Genomic DNA, 12,832 nt, shown 5'->3' with positions numbered 1-12,832 from the left:
CCTGCTACGCTCACTGCCCTGCCCCCGCTTGTCTGAAGAGTGGGAATCCAGCCCGATAGACTCAAGTTTATCATCATCACCAGTGCCGGATAGAGAGGCTACCCCCCCACGAAATGAACCGTACCCGATTCCCTTTCCCGCTTCGTCGACCGCTAGGTCTTTCCCCGCGGCCGTATCCTGGACTGCTTTCTGGACATCTTTATCGCCTAATGGCGTAAGATTGGCGTTAGAACTAGCGCGCTTCTCCGGGACGGGCAGGCCCAAAGCTCGGGCCATGGCTTCTTCTTCAGCTTCCTTGACACGTTGTTTCTCTTCGCGTTCTTTTCTAATCCTGTCCTCTTCACTATCATCTGTCCTGGTGTACCACATCAAGTCGCGACCCTGTTGCCAGCGGCCAACAGGGGCCATCACAGAGTGGCCAAGATAGTTCTCACGGTGCGAAGAGTCCTTGACGTCGGACCATTTGAAGTCGCCGCGGCCGCCGCTATAGCAAGAGTAGGGTTAGTTAGTGGACATAAGGACGGATGATAAGTATATGCAGCTTACCGGCTACCTTCTTTGCGGATGCTTGCGACTAGATCCATCGCGGATTCCTTGAGGAGTAGTTCTTGTTTATATGAAACCAGAAAGGGTGTTGTGATAGATTGTTATTTAAGATGTCCGATAAGAGAGTTTCACCATCGATGTGGCACGTGCACAATATAGCCTGAGGCGCTGACTTCATCGAACCATAAGATTCATATTCTGGCAGAGGACTCAATAGACCAGGGAGATTACAAGCGCTATCTTGTCTCTTTGTCTCTATGGGAATTTGGCATAATAATGCTAATGGTCTGCAAAGTGATAGGCCTCAAAACTCCATGTGATGTCACACTTGATTCTGATACATTAAATATACCCCTCGTGCTTTTCTAATGAGCATATCTTTCCGCCTTCACCACCCTCGCTTTATGTTTTCACCTGTGAACCATAGCCTGATATATTACCCATAGTTGACTTGGACTGGTCATTCTCCATACCACCTTCGGGTGGAATCGATGGTAAGAATGGAATTCAATATTGATGATGGGCCTCTAGGCCGGAAAACCCGAGCCAGAGAAGGCCTACATCTTAGACCTTTGAACGTTGAGAAAGGGGCAAAAAGAGTACGTTGATCTATGAGTAACTAGATTTGCTTTCTCTTGGGCATGCTTCAGCTGACAGTTTGACTAGTTCTCCTCGTAAGTATTTTATCATTGTTTCTGCAGTCATGGAGCAGTACTGACTGAGGCGTTGCGCGGCACAGCAGAGCGCCAGACTCGTTTCCTCCGCAAGGTGCAGCATGGCGGAATAATCTGGTATACTGCAGCATCACTTCTGTATGACGACTTTTACTGATATACTTGAAGGCTGCTCTTTCTCAACGTCGTAATCTTCTGTTTGTGGCCTATACCCATCAGATCTATGTCTGGGAGCCAGCTGGGTCGTTTCAGACTCTGGGATCCAAGCCTGAAATGATAATAACCCCTGTCATGAAGGACCCCTATAGCAGCGGGTATATATCACCACATATGCCTCATGCCATCAATAATATCATTGTGGATGACCTGGGGCGCGATGAGGTCCTTCTGCTGGTCACTGATTCGGGCAATGTCTGCGGCTATCGTGTCGAGGCTATCTTCTCGGCTTTGAAGCGGGCTGCAGAACGCAAGGAGCACCGCCCTTTCGATGGCTCCCAGGTGGATCCTTTCTTTGCTGAATATGTCGAAGCCAGCGCCTGGGGGCTAGCCATACACAAGTTCTCCCGCTTGATTGCAGTGACCGCAAACACAGGCCTTGTCACTGTTTTTGCATTTGCACTTGTGAACTCTGCTTCTGGCAAAGGCAACGACATAGGTCAGGGCTTAGGGGGGGAGGAAGATCTGACTGATTATGGCCAGACTTGGCTGGAAATAAAGAGCGATGAGGAGTTCAAACAGCTACGACATTTAATGCCTGCGGAGCAACGGAAACGGAACATGCGCTTGACTTATACAGGACACTTTACTAACATACCATCTGTCTCATTTCTGAATTGTGATCTTGACCCGAATGGAACATGGATGGTCAGTACAGATATCGAAAATCAGGTTTTTGTCTGGAAGACCTGGGAGGGCCCTGGCCCATTTAACGTGTACCACTTTGGCGATGCCTCTTTCAAACACTTTCCAGAAACATTCAATCATGAGTAAGGCCTTTCTTAGCACATTGTCTGGGATAAGTTTTCACTGACGGACGAGGTAGTAAAGAGCGTGGCTGGTCTGTTATTGCGCTTGACCCACGTGCTTTTCATCTGCTCAAATCGACGAAGGATGCGTGCGGTGGTCAACCTCACCGTCGTTTAGAGAATGGTCGACCAGTTCTAGACCTGACAAAGCTAAGCAGCCGAGTGCCTAACGCATCTCGACTCTACAATTATTTTCCTCCTGCGGTTAAGGCTGAACCAGAACAACCGACCTTACCTGATATATTTGAGCCAGATTGCTGCATCAATAAAGAAAGCAATTCCCGCCAGTCTACCAGTCGTGCTGTGCATGATGGCTTATCTGCGGAATGTCAGCATGCAAATGAAGCTCCAGAACCCAGGGACACAGAGGATGTCGGAAACCTCCGGCCTTCAGACTCGGCCGATGCATTCAGTCACCGTGCTGTTGACGGCTCTGTGCTCGAAGATTATTCGAGCTCCAATATAAGTACTGACGGGGAATCATATACAGGACCTCAGCAAATTTCTAGCCAAGAGGGCGAAATTCGGAGTGATAATGGGCCCTTTCGCCGGGTGGATGACACAGAACATCGGACCGATAATAATATGTTTCATGGCCCTTTGACAACACCTGAATTTCTTCAAGTGGCGCTTCTGGAAGCTCTAGGTGGCGATATCCCCGGGGCTGAAGAATACTTTGATGACTACTCGATAGAAGAGGTCAGCCCTTTTGAGGACATAGAAATGGATGAAGCAGACGACGATACCTCAGAAGGCGATGATACATCAACTTCCGAAGCAGTTGCTTACCAAGTCTTTAACCGTATGTCACGCGGTGTCTTCCCCAGTGATCCCAGTATCTATGGACAAAGGGAGTCACTAATAGATTTTTCATCGACTCCAGCTCCAACACATGCGAACTTTCCGATCCTCCACTTCTCCCAAACAGATATCCGCCTCATCCCCAATCCACTTGCCCCTCGCGCAACTGTATTCTGTGGCACACCCCTTCGGCAACAATTCACCCACATTGTTGGATCGCTTCGAGACGCATGTGACCGCTTCAACATGGTCAAATATATCCCAGAACACGGAATCGTAGTGGCCGCCTCGCAAAAAGGCCGTGCCGCAGTGATTACCCTAACCGAGTCGGAAACCAATGGCCTATCATTCAGAGTCGACTGGATCGTTCCTTTCGAGAGCCAGGAAAAGTACGGTGACCGACCTCTGATCCCTCTCCTAGGCATGAGCGTCAGTCCAATGCAAGGGTTTGAGATGCCTCCTGACGTGCCTAACATTCCACACAATGCCAACGGGGATGGCGTGAAATTCCACTATAAGCCAACCACCAACGACGAGTTTGACACGCCTTTACAAAACAACTCCAAATCAGCCAATATTGCGAGCGATGAGCTGCATTCCCCTTATCAAGTGTCTAGTGCAGGTGTCTCTAGAGAGTCCACGCCCACGGTCAGCAGCAAGGTTGATACCATCCCAGAACAAGAGCAACGGATCTTTCCAACTTTGCCGGAGTGCCATGCCAGGGCTACCCGTGCCTATCAACCGGAGGAGAATTGGCGTGGTTGGAATCCATCTCGGCGCTATCGCTTGTTGCTTCTCTTTGCGGACCATACCGTCATGAGCTACGAATTATGGTACAACTGGTCCCCCACGGACACAGCGGGCGATGAAAGTGATGAAGATGGATACCTTCTTGTCTAAACACATTCACCAAGATGTATGGGAGGGTGGTCCACTATGTCAGTATTGTATTCAAAAATATGGTTTGGTGAATTACAAGGTTGTTAGTATTTGTAGGTTCAAAATAGCATACCAATCGTGTACATCAATTGGGACCCAAGTTTGTCACATATAACTATAACACATTTATAAAACAAAACGCTTCAGAGAAAATAGATGGATGCGCTGATATAGATGCAAAAACTCGTGATCATCATACATAAGTTGGGCATTGACACATAAGCATTTCTTTCTCGAACATGCATGGAATGCGTCAAAAATCGTCATCTAGTTCATCACTATCCCATTCATCTTCTCTATCATTCTGGACCAGTTCCAAAAATCTCTGGAGACCTGGTCGTCTAAGTACGTCAGCGTCAGGTCGGCCTCGTACCTCAGCCATTGCCCGTGCCTGTGCTTGTCTCTCGGCCGCTGCAGCCCTGCCTGCTGCATCTAGACCATTCAAGTTGCGTCCACCTTCGCGACGCCCAGGACCACCAGCTCTCTGGTTGACACGAGGTGGTGCCGGAGCAGGAGGCGGAGGGTGACCTTGGCGCCTGAAATGATTATCGCCGTCGTCAAAATCCCAGGCAGGTTGGTCCTCATCATCACTGCTGTCGTCAAAATCTAGCAATTCATTTGGGATCTGGTGAAGAGCTTCGGCCCCATCAGGGTCAATTCCATCTCCACCCTCTAAATCCCAAAGTTTGTTGTAGCACGAACTGTTGCCATCGTTAAAATGGCGATAAGGATTGTCCTCTGACAGCCAGCTAGAACAGAGATAGCAAAAGTGCGTATCACATTTGAAGCAGATCATATGATTGCAGCCCATGCGTTTCTGGCAAGGCGCATCGCACGTTGGGCAGGCTGATGTGTACAGCCTTAGATACTCCTCTGTCGCCTTTTCCTCTGCGGATAATTCTGCTTCCCGGCGGGGAAAGCAACGTACAAGTTCACCATGCCACCCTTTCTTACAGACACAGCAGAAGGCATAGTTGCAATCTTCGCAAACAGCCACTCGATCCGCCATAGGAGGCAGCTGAGCCTCATCCCCATTCGGGTCGAACACAAGTCCTATATCCTCATCATCGGAGGGATCCAGATCATCCGACATTGGGTCAATAGGCTTGGGATGCCTCTTCGAGCGAGCTGCACCTTGGCACCACTGCCGAGGGCAGTATATAGTAGACTTATCTGCTTCGAGTTTCTTCTTCCGCTTCAAAAAGACATAACGCTGTACGGTTTCCTGCTCCAGAGGAATCTGCAGTAGCTCGCTAGGGCTCAGAGTCCGGTCGTGCTTCTTGCGTCTGTTGGGTTGCCCTTCCTGGCTTCGTACGGACTTGCCTTCCTTGCCGCAATCCGGGGCTAGGCATTTGATATTTTCCACATCACCTTCCGTGATACATGTATTGTAAAAGTCTTGGAGACAGGGCACACAGAAAACATGCGAACAAAGTAAGAGCCGATGGCAGTTTACCCCTTTTTTCGGCTCAAGACAAACTCCGCACTCAAAAGTCTCCTGCTCAAACGCTTCTCTCTCGGCCTTGTTGTTGAAATCCAAGAGCGAAATTTTGAGCTCTCGGGGGAGCCTGACTTCACCGTCGGGTATATCATCGATACCAAAGGCTGGCTCGGCTAATTGTTGAAGATGATCGATATAGGTATAAACAACGAGATCCCTGCCGCATTCTTCCCAGAGGCGTTTCCCATCATCTAATAGCCTGGAGATGATTGAAGAGGGCAGCCACGCAGGATCTGTGCTGAGCTTAATGATGGGGGATTGCTCTGATGGGTACCCACCGGGCAATTCAATTTCCAGACAAAGCGGGGGCAGGTGCGATAGGACATGGATATCTTCATCGGAGCTCGCCGTGGCGCCTCCATCAACTGTTTTGGTAGCGAAGCCCAAGCCAACTTCACTAGCATCTAGGGATGTGGGCGGAGTCAAAATCGTTGGAAGTTCAGTGTCCGAATATTGCTCGAAGCAGATCCGTAAAGGTGGTGAAGGATTGACAGGTATATCTAGAGATGCCTTGAACGGGAACGAAGGGTCGATCTTGATTTCCGGGTAGATGGCCGCGATTGATGACAGCTCGACAGAGCGTTCGTCATCAAGCAACTCGGTATCATTCATATTAGGGTAAGGCCGCCACAAAAGTAGGAAGGAAGAGATGGACGTGCAGGTCGGTTCTCTATTTAGGGTAGTGGTTGATAAGGGGTGGCGAGGAAGATTCTTTAATGGAATATTCCTGACACAACCATGGTATATGTATCGCTTAAAAATATCATGCCTTCGAGAATTTCTGGGTGAGGGTGTCTGCGAAAGGAAAGGTGTCGATGAATCTTCAAAAAGGACTTGAGTCCAGGGAAAGGCTAAGAAGACGAATATGCAGCTAAACCATCGATTAGTAAATCACCAGTTATTGTTAACAGTGATAAACTGTAAAAAGGCTGGATGCCATTCTTGTGGCAACGGCGAATATACAGAAGAATCGAGCGAGAGGGACCCACAATCCTTTCTTACTTTTCAGGTACTGCGACAGATTGTGATAGACAGCGTAATTAGGGAGGAAATGGAGCTGTCAGGCGGTTGAAATCCTGGCAGTGGTGAAGGTCAGAATGAATGGTCTGCGATAGGAATATCTTGGTCGAGACAGAAAGACAGAACCAGATATCGGATTGAACGTGTGAGGAGAAGTGCGTCATATTTTGACTAACGGTAGGGACAAGAAAAGAGAGAGAAGATGAAGATAGTACAGATGGAGTTGTCAATAAAAATTTGGTTTCTCGGTTGCAGATCAAGAAGAGTAGTGACTTCAGAGAAGGAGAGAGAAAGAGAAAAGGAATTGAAAACAACTCAGCATGTGGTTTGAAGGACTTCAGGCATGATTTTGCTGCCCGAGTCCTTTTTGTTTCTTGTATTTTGTTGGAATTAATGAGACCTTTTTTTTATTTTTAGTATTTTTTAAGCTATTTAATTTTTCATATTTATTAATATTTCTTTTTCTTCGGCTCTCATCATTTCATTTGACAATGATGTTGCTGCAACCTGAGGCACTATTTCCCCCTCCCCCTCATTTTGCGTTGCTGCTTTGACCATGTCCAGTTAACTCCGTTTTCCCCAACTGGAGGCAAAAGCGGCGAGGGACACGGGCTCCCGCCTGACGAGCATGTGACATGTTTAAAAAGTTCTGGGCTGTCGTAACCACGGCTTGCATTCATGCTTAACATTGTACACAACCTGGTTCTCAAGACTGGGTCCTGTTCTGAGGTTGAAGATTCCTTGCATATTCCCATGTCCATAATGTTTGTCGGTCAATGATATCTGCTTGTTCATTCATCTCTTCGCATATAAATTGAATCTATTGCTTCTTCAATACTCCCATCTTGTTATCTATCGGGCCCTTATCTCATTACTGTCCTAAACGGAGGACCGGAGAACGCTTGAGGAAGTGCAAAGCGAGAGAAGGAGGAGAAAGATCACAAATAAATAAAGACTAAAGAAATCTCTGTTGGCGCTTTCGACTCATCAACATGACTGACACGCCACTGGCATCTTTGTCTTTGACACATGTCCATTATGTAAGTTTCTTCTGGTTTCCACGCGCGTTTTTGAGTGCTCTACGAACTGATGAGGCATGTGCATTCATCGTAGAATCCGAACGACCCGCTCTCCTTTTTATCGGCCTGGCTTGCCCTAGTTCCCCAGGCATTATGCGTGACATATGTCACTCTTATCTGGGCCACAAGAGAGATGGAGGTGCTATTGATGTTCGCAGGCCAGATGGGTTGTGAAGCATTGAACTTTGTGCTAAAGCGAATCATTCAAGAGGAAAGGCCGAAACGTACGTCAAGTGGTATATGACTAGACCTAGTTGTGTTCAGACATTGACCCGGAACCCATGACAGAAATGCTTGGTAAAGGCTATGGCATGCCATCATCCCACGCCCAATTTGTCGCCTACTTCGCCGTCTATCTGGGGCTGTTCCTTATCTTTCGGCATAATCCCGCGCACCCTGAGTCATCATTTCACATTCTCATACGGATTGTACTTGCCATGGGCTTGAGCGTTGGCGCCAGTGCCGTGGCCATCAGTCGTATATATCTGAACTACCACACGCCTAAACAGGTTTTGGCAGGCTGTGGTGCTGGTATTGGGTGTGCCTTTGGTTGGTTTCTTATCACGGCATTCCTCCGGACACACGGCTGGATTGACTGGGTACTCGATTTGACCGTATCGACGCAGTTGAGACTACGGGATTTGGTGGTAAGTGAAGATCTAGCCGAGGCCGGATGGCAAAAATGGGAAGCAAAGCGGAAGTTGAAGCGTCGTGGGCATATTAATAGTGATCCCCGGTCCCCGAAAACAGATTGAACAGTATAGGTACTTGAGCCACGTATATTTCGTTCCTTAAACTTTGAGAGAAATGGGCTTACAACGTGTTGATCGCGATGCCCTTGGATCCACTTCTTTTGGCATTCTCGTCAATATATATATACACCATATACATGTCAAAGCCGCAAGGCCTTTGTGACTTTATTGGAAAGTTCTTATTATGCTTACACATGATAACAGATCCCAGGTTTAGGATATGCTCTTTTGGAAGGTACAAGATCCTTAATGTGCCATGTGGGAATATGCTGGGTCCCGTACTAATTGAATACATGGTGAATGGCGGTGAGAGCCTAGTTGTATTATATTCAATGGGGACACATTACTGCTATGCGCGTGAGGAAAGATATCTTCGTAGTATCACTTTGAGGTATGTTATAGAGAGAGCGCAAATAGCAATAGAACGTTGTAACTCAAAAACCACTTGATTCCGGTACCTTGATATAGTTCTGTTGCGGTGTATCGCACGTGATCGGTCTCGCCCGCAGATGGGCAACTGTTCCGTCGCGTGGCCATCGTTTATTTAATCGAGCATGCTGCGGAACTGTGCTTCGTCAAAGCCGCCAAGAGACTCCATCATGTCTCCTTGACTTCACTGATTAACATGCCAGGCCTTGCCCATTTCTGCACCCAGGTCTACTATTAGAACATATAACGATAACACCTATTTTAACTCTCTTTTCTACTTGTTTTGCCAAGAACAGATACCCCTGACATTCTTGCACATTTTACATTTAATTATTATAAGAGACGAGAGATAAGCTCTCAGAGCCTAAAGGATGGATGATGCATCAGAGCCTGCCGACACGGCCGTGCCAGAACACCACATTGTCAAGGCAGATGAGGTCGACCAAACAGGGACAGATATCTCTCCTGTCTCAGACGATCAGCTAATGGAAGAAGTCGCCGAGGGCCTACGGCAGGAGCGAGTCTCAGGGAGCACGCCGTCTGCCCCAGGTGAAGTCCCTATGGAGGCTGGAAAACCATATCGGCGACCGGAGTTGCGTCGGGATGCTGCAGCTCCACCGCTGCCTCTACAGCCTCCACCACCAGCTCCAGTGCAGCAGAGTTCAGAAAGGCCCACGGACTCACTAAGTCTTGCACAACTCAGGCAATTCGTGCAGGAAATGCCTAGGATTGAGCAGCCTGCTTATGCATTTGTATATGCCGATTCTCAGCCATTTGCGGAAGAGATCGAAGAATGGTTCCAGTACAGCGAGTTTGACAGAGCTATGCTGCTGGGGATGAAATCATCGTTTGAGAAGAAGTGGGCTTCTTTCCTCGAGGCTCAGAACGCAGAATCCTCGCAGATATCATGGATAGATACTACTGATGATCAGCGAAGGGCATTCATGGCTCAGATGGTGAATGGCATACGAGAGCGTGAGGTCTCGGTGCGTCTTGAAGCCCTGGAAGTCGTTTGTTATACTGTGACTGGTGTATGGGGTACCACTGCTGGAAGAGATGTAGATGACTATCCTGAAGATCCGTCTCCCATGGAAACCGCAGAGGTCCCCAAGTCTAAGTCATTACAAATCAGTTGGATCGAAAATAATGCCAACCTGGTGCTTGAAAGCTCAGGCCTGGCACCATTGTTCGAGTGTCTATGCCGCATTTTTGAAAGAAACCGCACCTCTTATAGTAGTGAGCCTGCTAGCGCTGGGGCCGAGAGCGCGAACCCAGCATCTCTCGCTGCCATGGAGCGCGAGGCAAATTTGATTCTTACGGCCTTTTACATGATCGTGGAAGTCGGTAGGAAACAAGAAGCCCAAGATCCGCGGCACACACCATTAAGGAATGCCCTGATTGGCTTGAAGCCGAATCTATTGGTATTCCTGGTCGAAGTTATCGCACGCCTGCGGTGGGATGACTCTGCTAACATTCCGCTTACGAGGATAATCCTCTTATTTTGGAAGTCATTGCTCCTCTTCTTTGGCGGCAGTGATGAATTGAAAAGAGCCAAGGAGGAATTGGAACCAAAATTTAAGGAAAGGGAGGATGATACGTCTCGGAGGACGCCTTTTCTTACTGCATCACCTCTTGATTATCACATCTTTCGGCAAGAAATTACTTCTAAATACCCGGCCTATAACCCGCCACCACCTGTAGTTCCTCTGGAACTAGAGAACAATTCTATTCTCCCTCCTCTTCCCCAGCATCCCAGCAGAGGAGCTTCGTCCAATGGACTCTTTTCTGGGGTCGGCCCATCTGTTGCAGGTGGTAATGGTTCTATCCTTCACCAGTCAGTCCACATAGCAACACCTGCACCTTCTCCTCCTCCATCACCAATTGGCCCAGGGGGTAAAGCGGGGAAAAAGCAAAACTACCAGACCAACCAAAACTTCCCCTTCATGTACCCACCTCTAGATGTTTCTAGCAACGATATCGGCGGCAAAGGTACAACCGAGCTTCAAGATGTACTCGTTGGCAAGAGATGGGAGGGAAGTGACGTACCAGCTTCAATCATCGAGGCTGGCAAACTTTTCTCGACACACGTCAAAATGACTAGAGCGATGCGACAACTTTGGGAAGAGCGAGAACGGTTTATGAAATATGATCGCGGCTGGTACCTAGATGATAGTGGGGCCCCATCCGATGAGAATATTCCTGACGAACTTCTGGAGGACTTTCAAGACTTAGATTTGAAGCAGGGAAAGAAGAACACTCCACGATGGTCGCCCAGCAAGGAAACCGACGACGAAGATATCCAGCGGCGCTTGGATGCCGTTGAGTCTTTCTACGTGAGTTTTCCCCGTATTTTTAGAATACCTGGTCTGACAAGTTTTCTAGACGCAAGCGCTTGTGCATTTGCAATCCATCACCATTGTATTCTTGAAGATAATCCTGACAAATGTCAGTGCTATGGTGAACCAGACCCAAGGCAGCCAAGGCATGAGGTATGGACCCTAACTCTGGTCTTCGTACTCAAGAATGAGTTAACATGTCCTTAGCGATGGTTACGGCGTTAATGGATCCGGGCCCGGGCCAGCATCCATCACCGAGGATTTACACTCCGAGGCTGCCATCGAGGAACTTGACAATGTCCGGCTTCGGGAGATTACTGGAAAAGCTATTTCAGGATCTTTGTTGCTTCTGGTAAAGTGGTTCAAAAGATCTCGTACGCTAATAAACCTAGCGCAGATCGAATGGTAACTTTGCTGACCGAGGCTAGACATATTGAAATTTGAATATATGACGCAGTTGTTGCTCGATTCCAATTACCTGCCGTTGATATTGAAGATGTTTGCCCACCAAGATATTGATCAAGCTGTGGCACAGAAGTTTGACCGCAAGGAGCTGGGGTACGCACCTTTTCAATTATAACTCACCGGCCAGAATTACTGACAAGAATAAGATTCTTCCATTTCTGTCTTCTTCAGTCGGACCAACCGCCAGAACCATCGCATTCGGACGAGGAATCGAGTGGGGATGAGGCGGTACCTCCCCCAATTGCTCGGCATCGGTCACAAGTGGATCCAGGTAACTCTTCCGTACGAGTACAATCCCCGGAGGATGCCTTTGAAGAATTTTTAAACGAGCCCGATCTTCCTCGTCCTGAGGTGGACGAGCTGGGATACCCTACCGCACCTCCACCCAAAGAGCCGATCAAGGTGTTTTCATTCCGCAACTTTTTCTCGGCTATCAATTACTTGCATATCATGCAGAAGATTACCCGTGATAAAGCCCACAGATGTCTGTTGCTGGTGCAATACAAATCTAGTACTATCCTTCGAAAAGGGCTGAAAATACCAGACCCGCATCTACGGTTCTACACTCTCAAGCTCTTCAAGTCACAGGTCCCATACTGTGGCCGCAAATGGCGCCAAAGCAACATGCGTGTGATCACCGCCATCTACCTCTACTGCCGTCCGGAGCTGCGAGATGACTGGCTGGCAGGATCAGACATCGATGCGGAGGTGGAAGAAGCCTTGCCGCTCGAACAAGCACTCCGTGGCCTAACACACTGGTGGCACTTGCGGCGGTATAAAGACGTAATGGGCGGTGAGGAGGGCGCATCACTCATGGAAGAGGAGCGCGATTTCTTTGTGCGAGAGCTCGAAGCAATGGGCTGGGGATTTGCAGGCGAGGAGATGCTCAATGGCACTAGCGAGGAAGCTGAGATGGCTGCTGCTGGTGGGCAGTTACCAGAAGGAACTGAGTGGGACGGCGGCCCATTGCAGATGGAGGGGTGGTGAGGCGATTTTTATCTTGAAAAAATCTGTTTCTTCATCATAGAGTATAATGACAATCATGAATGAAATACATATACCCCAATAGAAGTGATCATTTGGCTCTCAGTCATATCGGACCAAGCACAATCTACTAATCTGGAGCGATATTGACCAGTTGGAGATGATGTTTTGCAATCGTCTTATCGATAAGGACTCCCACGTGACTATCACTGCGGCAACTTTTTTTTTGCGGCAGAATCGATTATTCTCCCAAAGTCTAGCCGGATAGCAAAGATATTTCT

General features: G+C 48.3%; 3 protein-coding genes across 3 annotated transcripts; 2 read left to right on the top strand and 1 right to left on the bottom strand.

The window, feature by feature from the left end:
* Positions 1 to 1,046: 1,046 nt before the first annotated feature.
* Positions 1,047 to 2,210, top strand: AO090701000142 (uncharacterized protein; the record flags this gene model as incomplete). The annotated part of the gene is made up of 2 exons (XM_023237455.1): positions 1,047 to 1,145; positions 1,389 to 2,210. 2 exons carry the CDS (start codon positions 1,047 to 1,049, stop codon positions 2,208 to 2,210), a joined length of 921 nt encoding a protein of 306 aa, XP_023092010.1.
* Positions 2,211 to 3,084: 874 nt separating this feature from the next.
* Positions 3,085 to 6,098, bottom strand: AO090701000143 (RBR-type E3 ubiquitin transferase; the record flags this gene model as incomplete). Its single annotated transcript, XM_023237454.1, has 2 exons — positions 3,085 to 3,558; positions 4,359 to 6,098. 2 exons carry the CDS (start codon positions 6,096 to 6,098, stop codon positions 3,085 to 3,087), a joined length of 2,214 nt encoding a protein of 737 aa, XP_023092011.1.
* Positions 6,099 to 7,498: 1,400 nt separating this feature from the next.
* On the top strand, positions 7,499 to 12,554 carry AO090701000144 (FAR11/STRIP family protein; the record flags this gene model as incomplete). Its single annotated transcript, XM_023237453.1, has 6 exons — positions 7,499 to 7,546; positions 9,195 to 11,099; positions 11,149 to 11,255; positions 11,310 to 11,476; positions 11,531 to 11,660; positions 11,714 to 12,554. 6 exons carry the CDS (start codon positions 7,499 to 7,501, stop codon positions 12,552 to 12,554), a joined length of 3,198 nt encoding a protein of 1,065 aa, XP_023092012.1.
* Positions 12,555 to 12,832: the final 278 nt, after the last annotated feature.

This window comes from Aspergillus oryzae, chromosome 5 (assembly GCF_000184455.2).
Source record: "Aspergillus oryzae RIB40 DNA, chromosome 5".
Classification (NCBI taxonomy): Eukaryota; Fungi; Ascomycota; class Eurotiomycetes; order Eurotiales; family Aspergillaceae; genus Aspergillus; species Aspergillus oryzae.
This window is presented reverse-complemented; position numbering and strand designations above follow the sequence as displayed.